This window comes from Mytilus edulis, chromosome 6 (genome assembly GCF_963676685.1).
Source record: "Mytilus edulis chromosome 6, xbMytEdul2.2, whole genome shotgun sequence".
NCBI classification, from domain to species: Eukaryota; Metazoa; Mollusca; class Bivalvia; order Mytilida; family Mytilidae; genus Mytilus; species Mytilus edulis.
Genome location: NC_092349.1, coordinates 92,021,864 through 92,043,169, shown reverse-complemented (window position 1 = coordinate 92,043,169; position 21,306 = coordinate 92,021,864). Strand labels below are relative to the sequence as shown.

The window sequence follows — 21,306 nt, the reverse complement described above, 5'->3', positions numbered from 1 at the left end:
TTCTGTCTGAACTTTTGATGTTTCATTTCAATATTTATAAAATGTTTTTTTTCTGTTACAAATCATGATAACTTGTTTTATGTGTACATGCCATGCTGCCCATCAAGGCCCCTTGATTGGAAACATAAATATTCTTATTCTCTTTCTTATTCTATTTTGGTTCACTGTCATAGTCTAAAAAACAGTATTGGCTTACACCAAACAGCAAGCTATAAAGGTCCCCAACCATTCAAACGTGAAAACCAACTGTCTAATCTATATAAAAAAACGAGAAACGAGAAACACTTATGAACCCCATCAACAAGCTAAAAACTACTGAACATCAGATCCCTCGCTGTGTTTCTTTTTTATTCTTTTTTTGTTACCAAGATTAGATGAAGATTATTTTTTACATATATTTCAGTGAAATTAATAACAAACAGCATATAAAAGTAAATTTTATTAATAAAACAAAACAATGAAACAACTTGACACTTCCAACGATAATTGTTCATAGAATTATTGCTTTGACACGATTAAGGCTAATAAGCACTGGAGATCATTATATAAAAATCATTCTCTATCAAGCTTGTAAACCACTCACTTCTAATTCTACATGTTCTAGTTCTAAACAGCTAAGTATCATCCTGTATTCCATCGTTAAGGTAACGATGGCTTCACCATTCCAGATCTAATTTTACTATATGAACTTTTCTAATTAACTGTAGTTGCTAAGCTCACCAGCATTAATGTATAAGGAATTCTATAAAAATGACTTCTCAATTGATCATACACATTCATACCTTCTCGAAGAGTTTACATCCATTTCAAAGTAAGTTATTTTTAAGTTCGGTTTGTCTTTTGTTTTATGCTTTATTCTTTCCTATTAACTCCCGAGAATACCGATTATGGCATTATGTCGCGCCCTTTCATGTCTGTAAACCGCGATAGAACTGGACAAAACATGGCAAGGCACGTCCCTATTACAGCCAGTACAAAACTCCAGCCTATAGAGCAATCATACGCCTGGTACATGACGGACTTAGATCCACAGTATTGTCTTATAAACGATGATCCAAATCCTAGTGGATAAATAAATAATCCGGCAATCATTACCAAGACTGAAATAGAGAAAATATTTTACGAATAACCATTTAAAAAGGATAAGATGTTAGGTGATATGAAAGATAAATTTTAACCATATTTTCACAGATATAAGCCTAAAGTTTACCTTTATTTGTTTTAAATTTTCGCTGCTTCTAGACTTATAAATTCCATTTCTTATCAGGTTTCAATTGGGTTCCTTTAAGTTTTTTCTAAAGTTGTTGTTAAAATAACAACTCGTTTCTTTTTCTTGTTGGTTGAGTATATTAGGTTGTAATGGGGTGTCTCATTTTTTTTAAAACTTTTTGTGTGTGGAATATATAGACAGATATCATAATTCAGAAACAAAGACACAACATTAAAGTGAAAACTCGTGGATTCCAATGGAGCAAGACCCATTGCAATAAGGAGCTATGATAACAATTTCATCTTGAACAACATTTGCGATTTGAAAATGAACTTCGAATAATCTGGAGAGATACATAAATATCACAGATATCTTCTAAGAGTATTAGTTAACTTTTCATTTTGTAAGCACTGATTTTATGTTCATTGGTAAAATTCACATAATATTTTGAAGTTCACTTTCTTTCGAGCCATCGGTGCATTTGGATTTATCCTAACTTACATTCATACCCTTTTGAATCAAGAAACACATATTTGTTCTAATTCATTTATAATCCGAGATTCTGTCACTTTTATATATGGTTTTATTGATTGTTGTGACATCATTTGTCATTCCAAATTTTGAAAATGAATGATTTTTACACTAGGTAGAATTTCTTTTTTCCGATTGGAAGCACTGCATCATCTACCGTTTCCGTTTTGTTGATTAGAATAATTGATATTGCCCGGATGTGTATGATTCTGTTCATTTCTTGTTTTGTTATTAAATTAGCAAACTTCCCATAGGTAATATGTTTCTCACTAAAACTGTTTCAACAATCTCAATGACTTATCATAAAAGAAATCGTCGGAGGGACATAAGGAATATGACAATAAAACCTGTTAAATCCCAGTTTTTCATATGTCAAATATTTGCAGCACTTTTATTCAAATCAATTAAAAACAAACCCCACACATTTCCTTCACCACCATTCCTTTCCCCTCCAACCCCCACCCCAATTTTAATTACTTATAAGCTATTTTACCGGATCAATGTGTTTTAATCCAAACAATAGAGACAAGACGCAAGTCGTCCATACATGAATCAAACTGTTCTGCATGTATCAGGGGTATCCTTTATTTTTATTGGACAGATGCGTTCAACAAAGTCACATGTATCTGGGGTATACTTTATTTTGAGTTCTTTTGGACAGATGTGTTCAACAAAGTCACATATATCTGGGGTATCCTTTATTTTGAGTTCTATTGGATAGATGCGTTTAACAATGTCACATGTATCTGGGGTATCCTTTATTTCGAGTTCTTATGGATAGATGTGATAAACAAAGCCACTAAGTTTGAGTCGTCATCTATATAGCAGATAGTAAAGATCAAGATAATGCTATTGACTAATTTCTTTTCTTTACTCTTTGATGTTCATACAATGTGTAGAAGAAAATAAATCATGAAAACTATGGCCTGATAACGTGTAACAAGCATTGCCAGTAAAACGTTATCTGTGTGATACAAGATATATAAACTATAAGTATAAAAAAAAGAAGATATGTTATGTTTTTTCATCAAACTAAATATCTTGTAAATACTGACGAGGGTTACACATTCAAACGTATGTTCGTAAGTGATGCAGTATGTATGTTTTAAGGTTTTTGTTCACATTACTGCCATTCTCTGTTTCACGTTTGCGTGTCAAGTTTGTTTTGTTGTGTTTTTTTTTAACAAATAATATGCAGTAGCCCAGACAATATTGAGAAAGTACCGTTGTAGCCAATTTGATTTTTTTGACAAACGATTTTTTCAAACCATCAGAAAAAAACACTTTGTCAAGTATGAATTACTGTTTATGCAGGGTATGCATGTTTGTCTTTAACATCTATCAAACGGCACTCAAATAAAGTTTTGAAATATGTATTGTGTTGTTTGCATTAAATCAAACTTAAAGAGGCAGAAGAGGCAATGGGACAATAAACATTCACATGTCAATATTCCTTCCCCAAATAAATGTAAGCATGCTCCTTTATAATAAGTAAGATGTAGTTGTTGTGTTAATATCAATGTAAACATTGTATGTTAGATAATACCAATCTATAATCATTTCCTGCTGACTTACAATCCAAAAAGACAAGTAAACATCAATCATAGAAGACTTGCAATATTCAAATATGAAAAATCTACCTGATTATAGAAATCTACATTACATAATACTGAGAGTATTGAACTCAATTTGTAAGTGTTGTTTATCGAATACAAATCATTTATCAAACACTCGTTTATATTGTGGTTTTACTTGTTCTCTGGTTCTGAACTCTTCGTTTATAATTTTTTTTTAATTGAGATCAGGGAAAAAACAAATATTTTAGAAAAAAGAAATTTAATGTAAAACAATTATATTTTTCAGAATATATTAGCTCAATGTTTGTTTCAAATAAAAATTAAAATCAAATAAAAAAAGATATTCTAGTATACAGATGCATATAAAGCTCAAGGTTTGACTTGCTTAGAATGTGCTGGGTGTATAAATGCCCAGGATATAGGGACTTTAAATTCGAATCCTTTTGAGATGAGTTCCACAATCTTTAGTAGGTAAAGAGATGTGGTACAGGTTTATGCATGATTGCCAATTACGAGACAATTGTCCAGTAGAGCTCAAACGAAGTAAATATAACCAACAATCAATCAATGAAATGAAGTGAGTATAAACAATTATGCGTCACTGTCCGGCCTTCAACAATGACAAAAACACAGACAAATAGTTTGCCATTTTGTTCACGACGTAAAAAATGTAAATACATTTCCAAACGGGAAGATAATAGGCCTGATTCATAACAATGTCATCAAAGTAATAAATTATTTCTAGTTTGTTTATGATAAACGAAAACTGAGAAGAAATCAATAAATTGATCATATCTGTTTTAAAATTATTACAGTTGATTATTTTATTCGTCCAGTTGATTTATTCAGTTGGCGATAATTCAAACTTTTATCCTTTTGGCGACTATAAACTGTCTTTATGAACTGTGTAATATTGTTATTTTACCTCTTTACGTGCTTGAAATGCAATTTCTAATTACAATTGATAGAGATCTATTATTTTTAAAAAGACTTAATTCAAATTTCTTTATCAAATAGTACAGGCCATTGTACAATCAATAAATAGATTCTTGTAAAAATGATGTAATGACATTGATTAACTAATAGATTAAGGTCGTAATGAAGGAAAAGGAAGTAGGATGTAAAATATTCAAAACCAAAACAAAACCATGCAACAATCACGTCTAGGTGTTATGAAAACTAATTCGTGATCAAAGTAAATAACAATCCCATTGAACTGATAGACACAAACGCTGGAGTGTGAAATGGAGAAGAAAGAGACCCCTAAACGTTAAACCCCCTCCTCATGTACCTGTCCCAAAGTCATAAACCTCGTGTTTTGTTATTTAAGAGTATGGTGTTAACATGATAGATCTGTCTGTGATTGTTTCTGTAAATTTCATCAGACTCTGTGTGATCAAAAGCTTGGCTTATGATGTAGACACCTGTTGTTGTTGAGAACTTTTTTATGCACCCTAGATACCTTTTTGTTATACTTGTCTTTGGGTTAATGTCATAATAATATAAACATGTTCACGATTTGTGGTTTATTACTCTTTATTTTTATTCCCTTTGACCGTACCGAGCTTCAAGTGTTTCTAGAATATCCCCCATTCGGTACAAACTAATTTTGCTTCTTAATATTAGTATTTAATAGTGTTACCTAACCATCAATCCCTTTTCTTTTCTTTTTTTTACATTACAACTTTTGTTAGATAAATATAACTGCATAAGTGTGTTGTCAGGTCGGATTCAAACACATCCTTTAAACTCAAATCCAGGGAAAATCTTATTTAAGATTTAATCTCAATTTTCTCGTGAAAAAGATATCATGATAGTTCATCTTATCTTTAGATGTCATGTTGAGAAAATATTTGCCATATTGTTTTTGCTTAGTTCATTGATAATCTATCTTATATAAATCTACCTTACCCGTAAATTGTGTATATGAAAAAGATGTGGTATGATTGCCAATGAGACAACTCTCCCCAAAAGACTAAATGACATAGAAATTAACAACTATAAGTCACCGTACGGCCTTCAACAATGATCGAAACCTATACCGCAAAGCCACCTATAAAAGGTTTCGTAATGACATATGACAAAAAATTCAAACGAGAAAAACAAACTGCCTAATTAATGTCCAACAAATGACAAATGAAAGAAAAAACTAATATGTAACACATCACCAAACGAAAAATAAATTACAGGCTCCTTATTTGAGACTGACACATGCATATAGAAAGTGGCCGGGTTAAACTTGTTAACCCTAACCCGAACCCTAACCCTAACCTTAACCTCACCCTAATCTGGGACAATAATGAAACAGTACAACATAAGAACGAAGGTTTCTATTTACTGCACGTGTTAATTGTTTCATTTATTATCTACCTTACGCGTAAAATGTGTCAGTCAGTATCTACCTCACATGTAAAATGAATCGGGACATTTTTCCTCACGCATACCTCATAAAGAAATTATGTCAGTGAGTATCTACATGTACCTCCACGTGTAACTTATGTCAGTGAGTATCTACCTCACGTGTAACTTATGTCAGTGAGTATCAACCTCACGTGTAACTTATGTCAGTGAGTATCAACCTCTGATGTAAATAATGTCATTAATTATCAACCTCATATGTAAATTATGTCCGTGAAATTCCATCTCAAGTGTAACCAGGTCAGTAAGTATCTATCGCACGTTTAAATTATGAACGTTAGTATCTATCTCACACGCCAAGTTTGTCCTCGCATACATATGAATTGTGTAAGTAAGTATCTTCTTAATGTAGAATGTGTGAACTTAAAGTTCCTCTCCATTAATTGTGTTTTTTTTTTCGAAATCATTAAGTTTGATTATTTAGTATGTTACTCGTTATTCAAAAATATTGTCCAATCTTAATAAGATACCGGTATGTATGTATGTTTTTTTTTTATTTCCAATTTATCAAATGGACAATTTTACAACACTTTACCATTTAAACCTTCCCTTGGCACTTATTACACAAACATAACATAATGTTTATGTGAACAGATAGTTAAGTTATTGGTGTTTGTAAAACTACAAAAAATGCAGAGAATTTGCTATAGAAAATTGTTGTGTAATAGACGATATCTTTCAATTCGATAAACTAGATAACTATTGACATGTATATAAAATATCGAATGGCAGTTATTTGACCTTATTCAGGTTGACCGATGTTTCTATGATTGTCTCTTTAATCTTCCTCTAAAGCAGAATTAATATAATGAGTAATTGTTTTGGGTTATGTTCACTCCATCCACAAGATTACATTATTTGTCTTGGGTGTTAAACACGATAATTTGTAACTGGTACCATGTTAATTGTCTAACAGAACTGTTTAACTTCAATGCAACATTCAATTGGAAAGGTATTGCCTAGACATCGAATTTTATTTGAAATCTAAACAGATGATTGCTCAGTGAAACGTAATTTTAATACGTCACTTATTACGTATTTTCGAAAATGTCCCCTCTTTTAGTTAGTCCAATAATAGAGTATTGCGCTGCTATTTGGAAAATTCACGTGTAAAATTCTATTTAGCACATTGCATGTATAGGTTTCTGGGAGTTTGTAAATACACCCCCAATACTGCGGTACTGAGTGGCATCATCTTTTTTATATAGCCTGCCATATCTGATACCGTGCTGACAACCTTCAGAACATATGACTATAAACGTTAATTACTAACAACCTTCCAGACATATGACTACAAACGTTACTTACAACTTACCTGCTACAAACTGGACGTATCTCGCCATAACTATAACAGTCCTTAAAAATTACCTGCTACAAACTGTACATATCCTGCCGTAACTGTAACAGTCCTAATCACTTACCTGCTACAAACTATACATATCCTGCTGTAACTGTAGCAGTCCTAACAAATAACCTGCTACAAACTGTACATATACTGCCATAACTGTAGCAGTTCTTACAACTTACCCGCTACAAACTGTACATATCCCGCCATAACTGTAACAGTCCTAACAACATCACATGGTATACACGATGTACACACAGCTAAGAATGCTCCACATGAAAGTAGAACACATCCTGCTCCATATAAAACACATGCCGCCTGCCATGCTCCAGACGGTAAGTTTCCCAAATTGAAATATCCACCATAAAACTCACATTCCTGTTTTAAGCTTCCTCCGGGAAATACTGTTCTCGATAAACACAAACTTATCATTCCAAACGTATCCAACAGATTGGAACCAACAATCCACACAGGCTGAACAAATGCATATGTAGTTAAACCGGAAACCAGAACTGACAGGAATGCCCAGATTATTAGAACTGGTGATATCATGTCCTTAGTAAGATCATCGTTGGCTTGTTACGTCATCGAACAATTATTCCATAGTCTATAAAGTAAATTAAAGCAGTATTACATCACTTAAAAGTATAATTATCATACAGCATATAAAGTGTATTTAGAACGCAGTTGTCCGAATACACATGTAGCATTTGAGAATGTTATACAGTTGTTTTATTGTAATACTTCATTGGTGAATTGATTAAACAAAGTATAAAAAACAAAGCAAAGTGTCGAATCCCCATTCATCCCACGTGACAATTCCCCAATTAATCCACGTGGTGTTTCACCAATCATTCCACGTGACGATTCCCAAATCATTTTACGTGCTTATTCCCCAATCATTATACAGATCAATACAATTGTTGCATTTTTCTCAGTAATCCCGAGTCTAGCTGTTGATTCACATTATATGTAGTCTGTGTTCGATTATCAACGAGGAATAAATGATAGCATTAATGGAATCTAAAGTGAAGATCGCCATTTCAGTCTCATGTTTTCTACTTTAAATACAGAGACATCGTAAAGAGTACGGATGATTAAAGAATGATAAATGTTTTACTTTTGCATAAGAATGTAATTATCTTGTTTGGTAATTCAGCAATTTGATTGACAGATTGAGTTATAATGGAGATAGATGGTTTGATATGCTTTAAAATACGATTATTCTGGTAAAAAAACGAAGTCTGTGTAATCAGGCAATCTGAAATTAAAAGTTCGATAATGTCTCCCAGCGATTGTTTAGACGGCATGATTTTGTAAATAGAGAACGTGAGCTTTCTAGCGACTAATGTCTAGCAACAAAAAAATTGACGCGACGTTTATCAAATATTTGTCTGAATTTCATTGTGACTATATATTATCGAACATTTGGTCAATCCCAGTATGTTCCCTCTTTTTATGATATATTGCAATCTTTTTATTCTGGAATTCTTTGGGTAGATCTTATGTAGATAGTATTCTAACTTGCAATAATACCATATATTTGTATTGTTTATTATAAATACTTCCCATATTTAATTGATGAATTATTATTTGTGATCAACATTAGGCATATATAATATACAACTCTTTTAGTATTTTTTTTTTTAGGAAAAAGCGTTTCCATGAGGTCTGTATAGGTATGTGATCAAAATCTCAAATGAACGCGACTTTGAATTTCACACTGCACATTTCACTGCGAAGACAAGTAGACTTTGAAATATACAAATTTAAAGAATTTCACACAGATTCATAAAACTAGAATTAATATGCTGTTCTGAGCTTCATATTGAATTTCAATCAATGATTTTTTAGAAAAGGCCATGAAAGGAATTAAATGCATTTATATGTAAACCTATCACTTTCCAAAAATTTGCCCCATAAGTTGGTCATCAGGTGCAAAATGCGTCAATTTTGATGAGTTTTCGTCCTTTCTATTGATCCAGAAGACCCAGGGATGCTGGTAAAGGTATCAAGCTGAAGCCTGCATGTAGAGTGACACTAGTTAACAAATTGACCCAAACAGTTGTTAGGTGGAAGTGAATCTGATCTTGGTTCAGCAGTCTACAGAAGGTCATTTGGACCAAAAATACGGAAATTAACGATTTTTTTTCCGATTTTTGACTTCAAATGGATCCGAAATCGGAAGTAGTCGTTTCCTTTGCGTATTTCAATAATAATAACGATTATTAGTTATATGGCTGTGGGTTTGCACTTTTTTTGCAAGTTTTATGCCTCTGAACTTCCTGTGTAAGACACAGATGTGAAACCCATCCCTCCAGAAGACCGACTTTCAGCCGATTTCAATTTTCAAAGTCCGTGTTTGTGCTTCAAATGCAACTTATACATGAAAAACATGAATATGGATAGCCTCAGGTTGACGGAACATACATAACTTTTAAAAGAAGTATCATAAAGTGGACTTCTAAAAGTATGAAACGCCATTGGAGCCAAGTAAAGGTGGTCTTGGTACACCCGTTATATGACGGTCACAGCATGCTAAGGGTTAAAGTAGATGCAATCACAGATTACAGGACTGTCGCGCAACAAATTTCACTCAGTACCCAGAGTTCAAAGTTCCTGCTCGAAACTTATAATCTAGTATTTCAGTAATTTGAATTCCGAGTCTGAGTAAAATTATCGTTCTCGAAGTTTTTATGAATGCAATGCCTTGGTTGTCCTGTTGAAATCTCATCGAGTAAAGTAGGTTGTGCATTCAAACCAAGGCTGGTTCAAACCACATACTTATACTGCTGGACACAACCTTTACAGCTATCCATCCATTATCATTTAGTGTGCGCCTTTAATTGGCAATAACATACTAGTTATCGTTTGCGTTTTCTACAATTCTAAGATTTTATTTGATATTACGGGCTTTTTTACTACAATTTGATTTGACTCTAGGACTTTTTACATTAAAGCCTTTTCATTATGTGTAATTCGATTAAAATTGCTAGTCTTTCACATATGGAATTGCAAATTAGAGATGGTTTGCACATAACAGTGCTAAGTAAATTGACTTTGGTAATTTCAAGCTATATTAAGCAGGATAATTATACGTCCTCATGAGAATACAAATATTTACCTATAAACAGTAATTGCATTAACATTAATAACAGTAAAACAGTCAACAAGTTTCCCAGAGGTCGTCCATCTACAAGTCATTCTTTATCAGTATTGATTGGCGCATTGATAAAGTTTCTTGCTGGCATCTTTAGAAGAAATTGAATTTGTCGAAATATCTGAAAATCTACTATCCTATTAAGTCAACTATATATATACATATAAACCTGTCCGTAAGAAACTCTGTAAATATTCGATCTCCTCATAAGAAATTCTTGTCTATAGAAACTGCGTTATTATTCGGTTTTCGCATAAAGCTTTCTTGTTTGTGGAAACTTTATTGTTATTTTTGTCTTCTTATAAAACTCTACTATATTCCTATGTAGTTAATAAATGTTTCATCTCATAAATTGTTTAAAGTGAAAATGAATAAAATACATTTTGAACAATGTATATCTTAGAAGTAAATAAAAAGGCTTCTCTGTAAAATACGAATTAGTGTTTACAGGATAATATCACAAATGGCAAACTTTCAGTCCCATCTCTAGCCGCTAAGTCCTTGTTGTTTCATCGATTCATTATATTTCACCAAAAATTTTATTATACGAATTGTGTAATAAAATAAAAGTAAATTTATCCTCAGTAAAGTGGAACAAAAGACTTTTGACTTATTACTTAAGTTGTATTTTATTTTTGATGCTCTTAACCACTGGTAATGGAAACATTATGAATCAGCTTTTAAAATGTCGACCACTTATGTAATTTGTTGATAGCGATTGAAAGGGTCGTTGCCCCCATAACTTATTTAACACCTTCATATGAAACGGTGTTCATAAGTAAGCAAAAGCCTAGTTGGGTGTTGTCTATGGCAACCTGAATCCTGGTAGGCTCTTTTAATTTAACGAATAAAGCCGAAAATAAAGGTCATTATAAAAATGCTTTGAAAATAAGATAACATATGAATTTTTTTTTATATAAAAAAAGCTGCAAGGGTTGACAATGGTACAGAAAAATCCTTCGATTTCTCTATTCCTGTAATGAAACCCTATCTAGAATGCTCGTTCGTTATGTTGTCGTTGGTGTATGTATATATAGGCAGCCACGTCAAGTCAGAATTGGAACGTTACATGTTAAGCTCATTGGACGTTCAATAATTACACTTGCAACGATTCTTTCGGGGGTGCGTACAACACAATACTGAACCAAATCATAAAACAGGTTTTAACATCATTTAATTTAAATACGTCTCAATGATTGCCTGTGATATACATTGTGGAATAATCAATCTAAACGGTGACGGTCAATGTATTATACTTCCTGTTAATATAAGCATTTAATGACACAAGCGATGATTACAATATCCCTCTACTTAATAAAACGTCAACTATATGACCGCATATTGCATGGATAAAAAATGAAAATAAGCTGCCCGGAAATAAGAGCACTTACCGTTATAGTTTTCCGATTATTTCATTATCCAGAAAAGACAAGTGCTGAATATGTAAACAGGAGATTATTCAGAAACCGTTGTATGATATTGATACTGTATTTACTACAGATAAGGTTTTAATAAAACTATGGCTCTTTATCTCAAAACATATCTTTAATGCTAGGGAGTGAACTTGGTCTTTTTATTTTTCTGGAGGGCGTGGGAATACATTCATAAGAAAATTATGATAGCAAATCATACTGTATCTGTTTAACTCCCTCAAGAGGAATATTTCGTGATATGTCAATTGAATGTTAAAATCTAGAAAAAACTACAGTCTGTGTTCTAATTTCTCACACTTTAGAATTATTTGATTTCCTGCGAAATAAAGCGAAAGAAATGTCCTCACAACTCTACTATAGAATACTTTAATTGCTTTCCATGATTAGCAAATTCTACTTTTGGAAGTATTTGTGTAATTATTTCGAACTTAGTTAAACAGTCTACCTAACTATAACTGATTAAAGTAAAATCAATTAATTAAAGGGGTTTTGAGTTAGTAAGTTTGTTGATGGAAATGTAAAAGAAGATATGGTATAATTGCCAATGAGACAACCAAAAATAACACATAAATTAACCACTATAGGTCACTGTACGGCCTTCAGCAATGAACAAAGTTCATACCGCATAGTCAGCTATAAAGAGCCCTGAAATGACAATGTAAAACAGTTCAAACGAGAAAACTAACGGCCTAATTTCTGTAAAAATTGAAAAAAAACAAACAAAAAAACACATAAACAAACGACAACCACTGAATTACAGGCTCATTAAAAGCCGATAACACTGACATCTGAATGCGGTATAAAAATATGAAGTAATATAATTATTATAAATGTTACGTTTGCTATTGACTATATGTATTTATATAACGTTTGTTTTCTGTGTTTAGAGCTTGAACTTTCTTTAAGATGATTGACCCAGAAAATCGCTTCAACACTTCGAATTCCGTAATACGAATTACAAATGTACTTAGCTGACAGAAAAAGCTACATTCTAAATTCGCTACTTTTATTCTACAGGTGCTAGTTTAACAACGATACCTGGGTAATGATGTACTGTAAAACGCTTTTGGTCAACAAGAGAGCATCAGAGGCTCTCGGATTAAAGGAAAATTCAATTGGATTTGATGTTATATTTGTTATTCTCATAGGATTTTTTCTAATGCTTAGTCCGTTTCTGTGTGTGTTACATTTTAATGTTGTGTCGTTGTTCTCCTCTTATATTTAATGCGTTTCCCTCAGTTTTAGTTTGTTATCCCGATTTTGTTTTTTGTCCATGGATTTATGAGTTTTGAACAGCGGTATATTACTGTTGCATTTATGCAAAGAGCACTGAAATTCATTAAATTTAATCAAGAGATAGACAAATCTGAGAGCTTCGAATAATTCACATTATAGACTAAACCTTTTCTCAAACTGGTCGTAATAAATTATATTCCATGTCATCAAATAAGAGGTACCTATTGAGGTCGGAATACCCTATATGGTTTCCCTTCCTTGTATTGAGAAGAAGTGACGAAATCTTCTCCTTTTTATAAACTTTTTCTTTAACAAAAATGACAATCAATTTTTGGTATTGTTTTTGCTTTTGTTCTTTCTTCTAAGGAATAAATCAACAACCGAAAAACATAATGGAAAGGAAATAAAAAATGTATAACAAGATCGGATTTAATATATTTTAATAATTTACTTTTGGATGTAACGCGTCTTCTGATTGGTTGACGTTATTTTGTTATCAGCCCATATACATAATTTAGTCATGTGACCGTAACGTCATCAACGTTTTTTCATGGTTTTCTATAATCCTGGTACTTTTGATAACTATTCTAAGGTTTAAAATGGAATTTAGAATTAAATTATAAGAAATGACTGTAATATTTTTTCTGTCTATTCGAAATAACATAAACAATGCTACGCTACGCGGGTTATTTAACAGTGTGCATCACATTGTTTATGTTATTTCTTCATAGACAGAAAAAAATATTACAGTCATTCCTCGATTAATTTTTTTATTGATATAGAAAACATGACAATTATTTTTAAATAATTAACTGATATATTTAAAATAAATATAAAGCAACGTCTATGTGAACTGTTAAAGTCGACGTGCTGCAGCAAAACAATTTACAATTACATAGAACAACAACCTTATACACTTGGACATAAGCTTGTTTTTTTTATATAAGTAAACAGCTACTGCCATACCCAACGCCTTTAAAAAGACATACGTGTTTTATCTGTTATAAATAACCTACCTTGTTTAGACAAATATAACAGATCCATTAATGCTGTGAACAAAACCTTCAATATGTTTTACAAAAAATAGTCATTATATCCCAAACGCGATAGAACCGACTTTGAATGTAACTAACATGTTTCAGAGCCTTTTATATTCAGTAATAAGTTTTACATGAGAGTTAAGTTGAAGCGGAAGACAAATCAATAAATCCGCGGGAAAACCATTTGTAGCAACATTTGGAAGAAAGAGGTTCAATCATAGCATTTTAAATGCTAAACGATTTTCAATTAAATTTGATAAATTGACAATAGTCGTGTAAAATTTGCATTTGAAACTTCACGATCAACTTACTTATTGAGATGCAGGAAATAATCGAATCAAAAGGCGAAGAAATACAACGTTCATTGACATATAATCAATCATACAAGATGTAAAAACAGATAACATTCAAATCGTTCAATAGTTACCCTTTACTTACAAAATGTAAAAACAGTTAACATTCAAATCGTTCAATAGTTACCCTTTACTAACAAGATGTAAAAACAGTTGACATTCAAATAGTTCAATAGACATAGTTACCCTTTACTTACAGTTTCTTATTTTATTAATTTCGCTTTCCACGGGTATGTACCATGGAACATTGCATGAACTTACTTGTTGCATATTGTTATACAGCAATGGTGTAATGTATCGTATTTGCTATACTGGTTCAAAATAAAATGTTCATGTTTCCTTTAATTTATTTCATTCCAAGGCAATTTTAACACAACTTCAATCCTATAGAAGCTTGGTTTATATATCACCTGCCTGTGGTATAATGAGCCAAGTGATATTTTGTCACCACATGGTGTCCGTGGTACGTCGTAGTCTGTTAATTTTTACATTAAATCTTCAGTGAATCTAGTTTTTAAGTTGTATCCGATGATCTTGCCCACCAACTAAGATAACCGACATAGCTAAAGAAAGAACATAGGGTTAAAATAAAAGTAGTGTCTTTTTTGTTATAAATAAAGACAATGTTGAGTAATACCTATTATTCATGCACGTTCAAAACTGTTACAGGATTTTTTTTTATATTGCCCTGAAATGATTTTTTTCCCCATTTTTTTCATTTTTGCCTTTTATCTTGAAACTAAAATAAAAAGAGAGCATCTTATAAAGGCTAAACTAATTATGTTTATATCATGTTTACGCTATATCTGACGTTACTCTTTTCAAAATGGTTTCCTCTCTGCGGTCTATATTTATGTTATTTTCTGTTTGTTAGGTGTGTTTGTGCTTTTTAAATTACCATTCAAAATTCTAGTATTGAGATTTCATGATGGCCGAACGAAGCCATTTTATCGTTTCGGGTTTATACAATTTCTCCGTTTACCTTGTAAACGCGAAATAAAGAAATCGAGTAATCGGGAAATTCGAAAATGGAGAAACTGATAAATCTGATTATCGAGAAATCGGGAATCGGGCAATCGAAAAATCTATTTCTCGTTTTCTCATTTTTGCTTTCTTGATTTCATGATTTCTCGATTTCACAATTTCTCGATTTCGCATCCGGCCACCATAAGTTCTCCTTCAAGTTTGGTTTTTGTTGTTGTTCTACTTTATGACATAAACGAATAGTTTATATATAATAGTTCTCCTATTTATTTGTATTATAGTCCTGTATTATTATGTTGTCATTTTAATATTATATTTAACAATGCCATCAAAGTACGAGGTTTGGCATGCCACAAAACCAGGTTCAACCCACCATTTTTTTCTTTAAAAATGTCCTGTACCAAGTCACGAAAATGGCAATTGTTATATCATAGTTCGTTTCTGTGTGTGTAATATTTTTACGTTGTGTTTCCGTTGTGTCGTTTGTTTTCTCCTATATTTGAGTGTGAATTCACATTACTATAAGACGTATCACAGTACTTTTCTATCCCAAATTCATGTATTTGGTTTTGATGTTATATCGGTTATTCCCATCGGATTTTGTCTAATGCTTAGTCCGTTGCTGTGTGTGTTACATTTTAATGTTGTGTCGTTGTTCTCCTCTAATATTTAATGCGTTTCCCTCAGTTTAAGGAGGTACTTAGGTGAGGTTAGGTGAAAATTAATAAATTAAGAAGTTAAAATCGATACTATAAGCAGGTAGAGCACTCTTTAAGGATAAAAATAAGCTAAAAAAATTGATAGGTCATGGACCTCCTTTTCGAGATATTTGAGATTTAAAATATGGCGGGAAAAGGCTGACTCGGACTTTTACCTTTTATTTGCATTGATATTATTTTGGTCTCAAAACCAAACAAAGAAAATCAAGAATCTTCTAAAATTTTGGTAAATGGCCTTTCATGAGCTAATATATCTTATATGAAAAAATAAATAGGTGTTATGGGGCAAAATATTTTACATTGTATTGTATGGAAAAATACCAAGGAGTTCGAACATTTGACACAAATTCCAAAATCTCACCTAAGTACATCCTTAAGTTTGTTGCCCCGATTTTGTTTTTTGTCCATAGATTAATGAGTTTTAAACAGCGGTATACTACTGTTGTCTTTATTTATATGACGCTATGGTAAAATTTGACAAATGATGAAATTAAAACAAGCAAATCACAAGTCGACTAAAAGTAGAAAAATCAAATCACAAACCAAACAAACCTAACAAATGCCTAAAATTAAAATTAAATTAGGACCACAAAAAGTAATGAAAAAAGTCTGAAAAATGAAAAATAAAAACGAGCAATAAGGTTTTTGGAATTACTTTACATTTGTGAAATGTTCATTTATGTGGTTTATCCTTGACGTTTCTATTCAACTTCATCCCTCCCTGTCTACTCTGTTTAACTTTACCCTCAAATTCTATTCTGTTAACTTCTTTTCTCTATGGCTGTTCTCTTTAACTTCGTCCCTCCGTGGTTTTTCTGTTCAACTGCGAGAACTGGAGAATGCGGGAACTGAATCATCAATCATCAAAAGATCACCACCCAGATAATATGCATGTCTACAGACATTAACAGAGGAGTGATCTTTTCTTACATTATTGTAGGCCATTAAATTACCTAGCATGGTCAGTTAAATGCCAAGCTTGTTCATGTTAAATTGAAAAAGCATGTTTTATATTGATGCGCGTTAAATTATCTTTGAAGTGACTATAAACGATTGCCTATATAACTTAGAAATGACAATAGTTTTTACGTTTTATTTATTGTTTATAGGAAATAAAAGACAAAATGTCTGTATGAGATAAAAGTTTAATTGCTGCTAGTAATTATGCAATATGTCCAATAAATAATATATACGAATAAATCAAAATAGTCCCCTTTCAATGTCTCTATTAGGAATATGGAAAATTAAGAAAAGGAGTCTCTTAAATAAAGTTTTTTTATTACTCGATATTAAGAAAATATCTTGCAATGCTGCAGAAACCAATGATGATTCTCGTAACATGTAAATGTTATATGTTAGTGCGGGGATACACACATTGTAGAGAAGCGAATAAGATTATTGGTAAGAACAGAAAGAAGATATTTTTGCAAAAATCTCCGCTCAAGCAATTGCTACGGTCGTTTTTAAAACTTGCAGTGAGGTAATATTTTTTTGTTAAGTACTGAATCCCTCACATGGACTCTGAGATGAAGAGCAGGAATAAAACCGCTGTTCATGTACTTTATTTTCTGTCAAGGATCATGAATACCCCATATCCTTTGTTTTTCTATTGTACTTGTAAAAACAGCAAAACAACAGATCAGATTTTTCTAATGCAAGTGCCTTGTCTTAATACATAACCCCGTTTTTTATGGATTTCATGTCGCTCAGTCTTAAATTTTCTATATAGAGTGTTGCAGATAGTTGTTTTTCATTTCGTCGTTTATCGTTAATTGTCATCACGATGTTGTCGGTTATTTCTTCCACATTTCGTTCTCTCTCTGAAACCTCTACTCTCTTTTTTATTCTGTCCAGTGTTGAGCCAGGGCTCCGTATTGACGACCAGTGGTTTTTCTTTTATAAATTTTGGCATGGATAAAGAGCTCCGTTCTCATTGGAACTTATACCACATCTTCTTAAATCTATAAACACATTACTGTTATAACAACGATAACTTTGTGTGCTGATGAGGGACTACTAGTTTTAAGGTATATGTGTAAGGATATACTGTTGCTATCATGTGCTCTATGTAACACAAGGTGAAACCGGACCTTGTATTTTCATTAAACCAACTATCTCCCTTTCTGTTCTTTTTCTGTTTTACCCATATTTTTATTCATAAAACCGCTTACTATTTGACTTGTCTAAATTTCCTGATATATTCTTAGAATCAGATAAATGATGATATGATGCATTCCCTGTAGTATCAGATTTAATGGTTGAACAAATGTCTCGTGACATTTTTGTTTATCTTTATGTTGAAATACATTTAATTGATATTAAAAAAAAACTTATTGCAAACGAATAAGCATTTCGGTGTTTGGAGAAATATTACCTACAAATAAGGGCAACACGTGATTTGTGTAAATACCAATAATTGTCTTCTTATTATTGAATTAAAATATAAAACAAAATTACCAAGGTTTCTAATGGAATCATTTTCCTTGATGACTATTCTAAAACACATGCACTATTAATTTATTTCCATGAAACCTGCATCGTAAATCACTTATTACTCTAAAATTGTGCCGTAAATGTAACTTTTTTGCTTGTATACCGGTATGTTTTGTCAAACTAGTGTTATTTAGCTGACAATTTTCTAAACAATATATCTATGTAGTGAACAGAACAAAGGTTTGTTTGATCGAAGCATGACATGATTGACAATGAGATAAATATCATTGACCTGATGACAAGTTTCTGAACAACTTCTGGTCAACACTCGGCCTTCAACAATGCACCTAACCAAACTGTAATACAATATATGAATGGCCCCGGGATACAAACGTGAACCAATTTAACAGAAAAAGTAACGACCTGAGGTAAGATACAGGTGTACAAGTAATAAAAATACGCTAACAAATTAATTGTAAGGTAAATATACCATCTGAACTACAGGCTCTATGTTGATAGATACATAAAGAATATGACACGGTTTAACTTTATTATTAGCGCTTAATCCACCTGTAATCTCAGACAGTTGTGTTACAACACAGCAAATATGGTTATTTCATTATGGACTCATCTGGATGCAAATAATATTCCTGATTTTTTTATTGTTTCTTTTTTTAATATTTTGTGGGGATGTTGCGGTAGTGAACTCTCAGCTAGTAAGTCCTTGTTGCATAATTTTTCACAAAAAATTCGTTGTCAAATTTAATCTCGTCTGTCTTTGATCTAGGATCAATGCATGGGCTAGTCGCACCTTCAATGCACCCATTGACAATGAATGCTCAATAAGAAATTTTGGATCACTGTTTGCTGTGAAATATTTTGTTTTGTGATTTTTGTGTGAAACTTCACTTTTCTTTTTAAATCAGGTGGTTCTAGCACTTAACACTTAACAGTGGTTTTAACACACGGAATATTGCCAGTTTTGTTTTAATCCTTTTAATATCAACAGCTTATAGTTGGTTGATTGATGATGAATACAATAGATATCGTCTTTTGATTTGATAAGGAAACTTTAACTGACTGATATCAATACCACTGCTGAAGTTCAACAATTGATTTTACAATTAAAAATAGTTAGACCGGATGTTGTTTATTGAATTGAAATTTTAAACGCAGTAACGACGGCGTCATGATTTTTTTCATGGTCGGAACAAATCAGATAAAAAAACAAAGTAGTTAGGGGATATTGTATGAATTTTAAACTATGACTTTGTTTGGGTTGTTCACATAGTATGCACTTTGTTCAATGGTTCCCTGTTCTAACAGAACAATTACAAATTTTGTAGACTAAATAAACTTTATGATAGACAAGACAGAATTGTATAAATAATGAAAAAGTCGTGCCATAATTTAAGGTCAGTAAATGTAAATTATTCGTGAAATGCCTGTCATCGAGATAAAATACAAACAAAAATTGTCGCAAGTAACGTCAATGTATCATTTTCTGAGATCATGCTGTCTTTTGTTATTCAATGTTTTGAAGAAACTAAGCGTGTTCAAACAACTGTATCGGCTATAGATATACATAACTGTGAATTAAATGCCATGAATTGTTTGCCTTATTCTGATTAACTGCAAATAAAATTTCTGCGATTATTGATCTTGTTTAGAAAATAAAAAAAGAGCAATTTTTCTTTTCTTTACTGAACAAAATTACTATAGTATAGTTTATGATATGTCTGTCTGTAACAGTACAATGGATACTTTACTTATATAGTACACTCGGTGGAATAGGCGATAATGCAATAAATAAAGGAAACAGTAATATACCGGTGTTTAAAAGTCATAAATAGATTGAGAGAAAACAAATCATTGTTACAAACTAAAACCGTTGGAAACACACCAACTTTAACACAACAGGAACAACAAGAACACTGAAGTGCAACAAAAACAATCGCTAACATACATAGAAACAAACTATTTGATGCCATATTCCTGAGTTTGTACAGGACAATATAGCTGAAAATGATGAGTTGAACCTGGTTTAATTGCTAGCCAAACCTCCCGCGTTATGACAATGTTAATAAATATCGAGGATAAATATATAGTTGATAACGCCATAAACATAGATTCAAACAATTGTAACACCTCATTAGATTGCCCTTTCCATGTAAGGAAACTCAGTTGAGTAATTTGTCAATTTAATGATAGATAGTTGATTGTCTTTGTTGATTTTGTCCATATCAGACTTTTTTCAATGTAAAATATATATTACTCTTCATTCTCCCATTATTAACGTTTAGGTTGTTTCCCATTATAGTTTTGTGTCATGTAATCGTGATATGAAAATTATTTAATTTTTTAATTTAGTGTTAACAAGCATAAGATTGAACGTTTATTGGAGAGTGTAAAGACGAACTAAATATTTATTATTTGATTTAGAACACTGCATATGTTTTTTCTTTCATAGTCTATCATAATTTTTATACAAATAGTTTTACAATTATCGATTGGTGAACATATTCTCTCTGTCATTTTATTCCAAAATGTAGATTGTGTAAATTAAATTATCTACGAACTCTATCAGGAAGGATTAAAATCTATTGGAACTTCATATGCATTCTGTCGACAATTAAAGGGAATTCATATTAAAGCCGTTCGTTTCATTTGTTTTATGATTTAATAAGCTAGTACTAATCTAATCATGTGTAAGAGGAATTTTAGGTCTGTTTAGCTAAAAATCAATCAGAGATTTGCATTAACTAATTGTGACACAGAAAGTGACTTTAAAATCTTGTAAAAAGTAGCATCACAAAAACACTGAACTCCGGAGAAAATTCAAAACGGAAAGTCCGTAATAAAATTGC

The 21,306-nt window shown here is 31.9% G+C and overlaps 1 protein-coding gene across 2 annotated transcripts; it reads right to left on the bottom strand.

Annotated features, from left to right (window-relative positions):
* Window positions 1–486: 486 nt before the first annotated feature.
* Window positions 487–14,033, bottom strand: LOC139528899 (LHFPL tetraspan subfamily member 2a protein-like). 2 transcript variants are annotated; one of them, XM_071325135.1, is made up of 3 exons: window positions 13,927–14,033; window positions 7,264–7,688; window positions 487–1,100 (listed from the first exon to the last, which is right to left on the bottom strand). In XM_071325135.1, the coding sequence occupies exons 2-3, from the start codon at window positions 7,631–7,633 to the stop codon at window positions 886–888; spliced, it is 585 nt and encodes a 194-aa protein (XP_071181236.1). In that variant the 5' UTR covers window positions 7,634–7,688; window positions 13,927–14,033; the 3' UTR covers window positions 487–885. The 2 variants fall into 2 exon arrangements, with proteins under 2 accessions (XP_071181236.1, XP_071181237.1); XM_071325136.1 differs by lacking the exon at window positions 13,927–14,033 and having other exon boundaries at window positions 7,264–7,760.
* Window positions 14,034–21,306: the final 7,273 nt, after the last annotated feature.

Coding starts and splice junctions, on each gene's coding strand:
- LOC139528899 (XM_071325135.1), bottom strand. CDS start 7,633: ATGATATCACCAGTTCTAATAATCTGGGCATTCCTGTCAGTTCTGGTT. Junction 1,101..7,263: donor ATATGTACAGTTTGTAGCGG/GTAAGTTGTAAG, acceptor TCTCTATTTCAG/TCTTGGTAATGATTGCCGGA.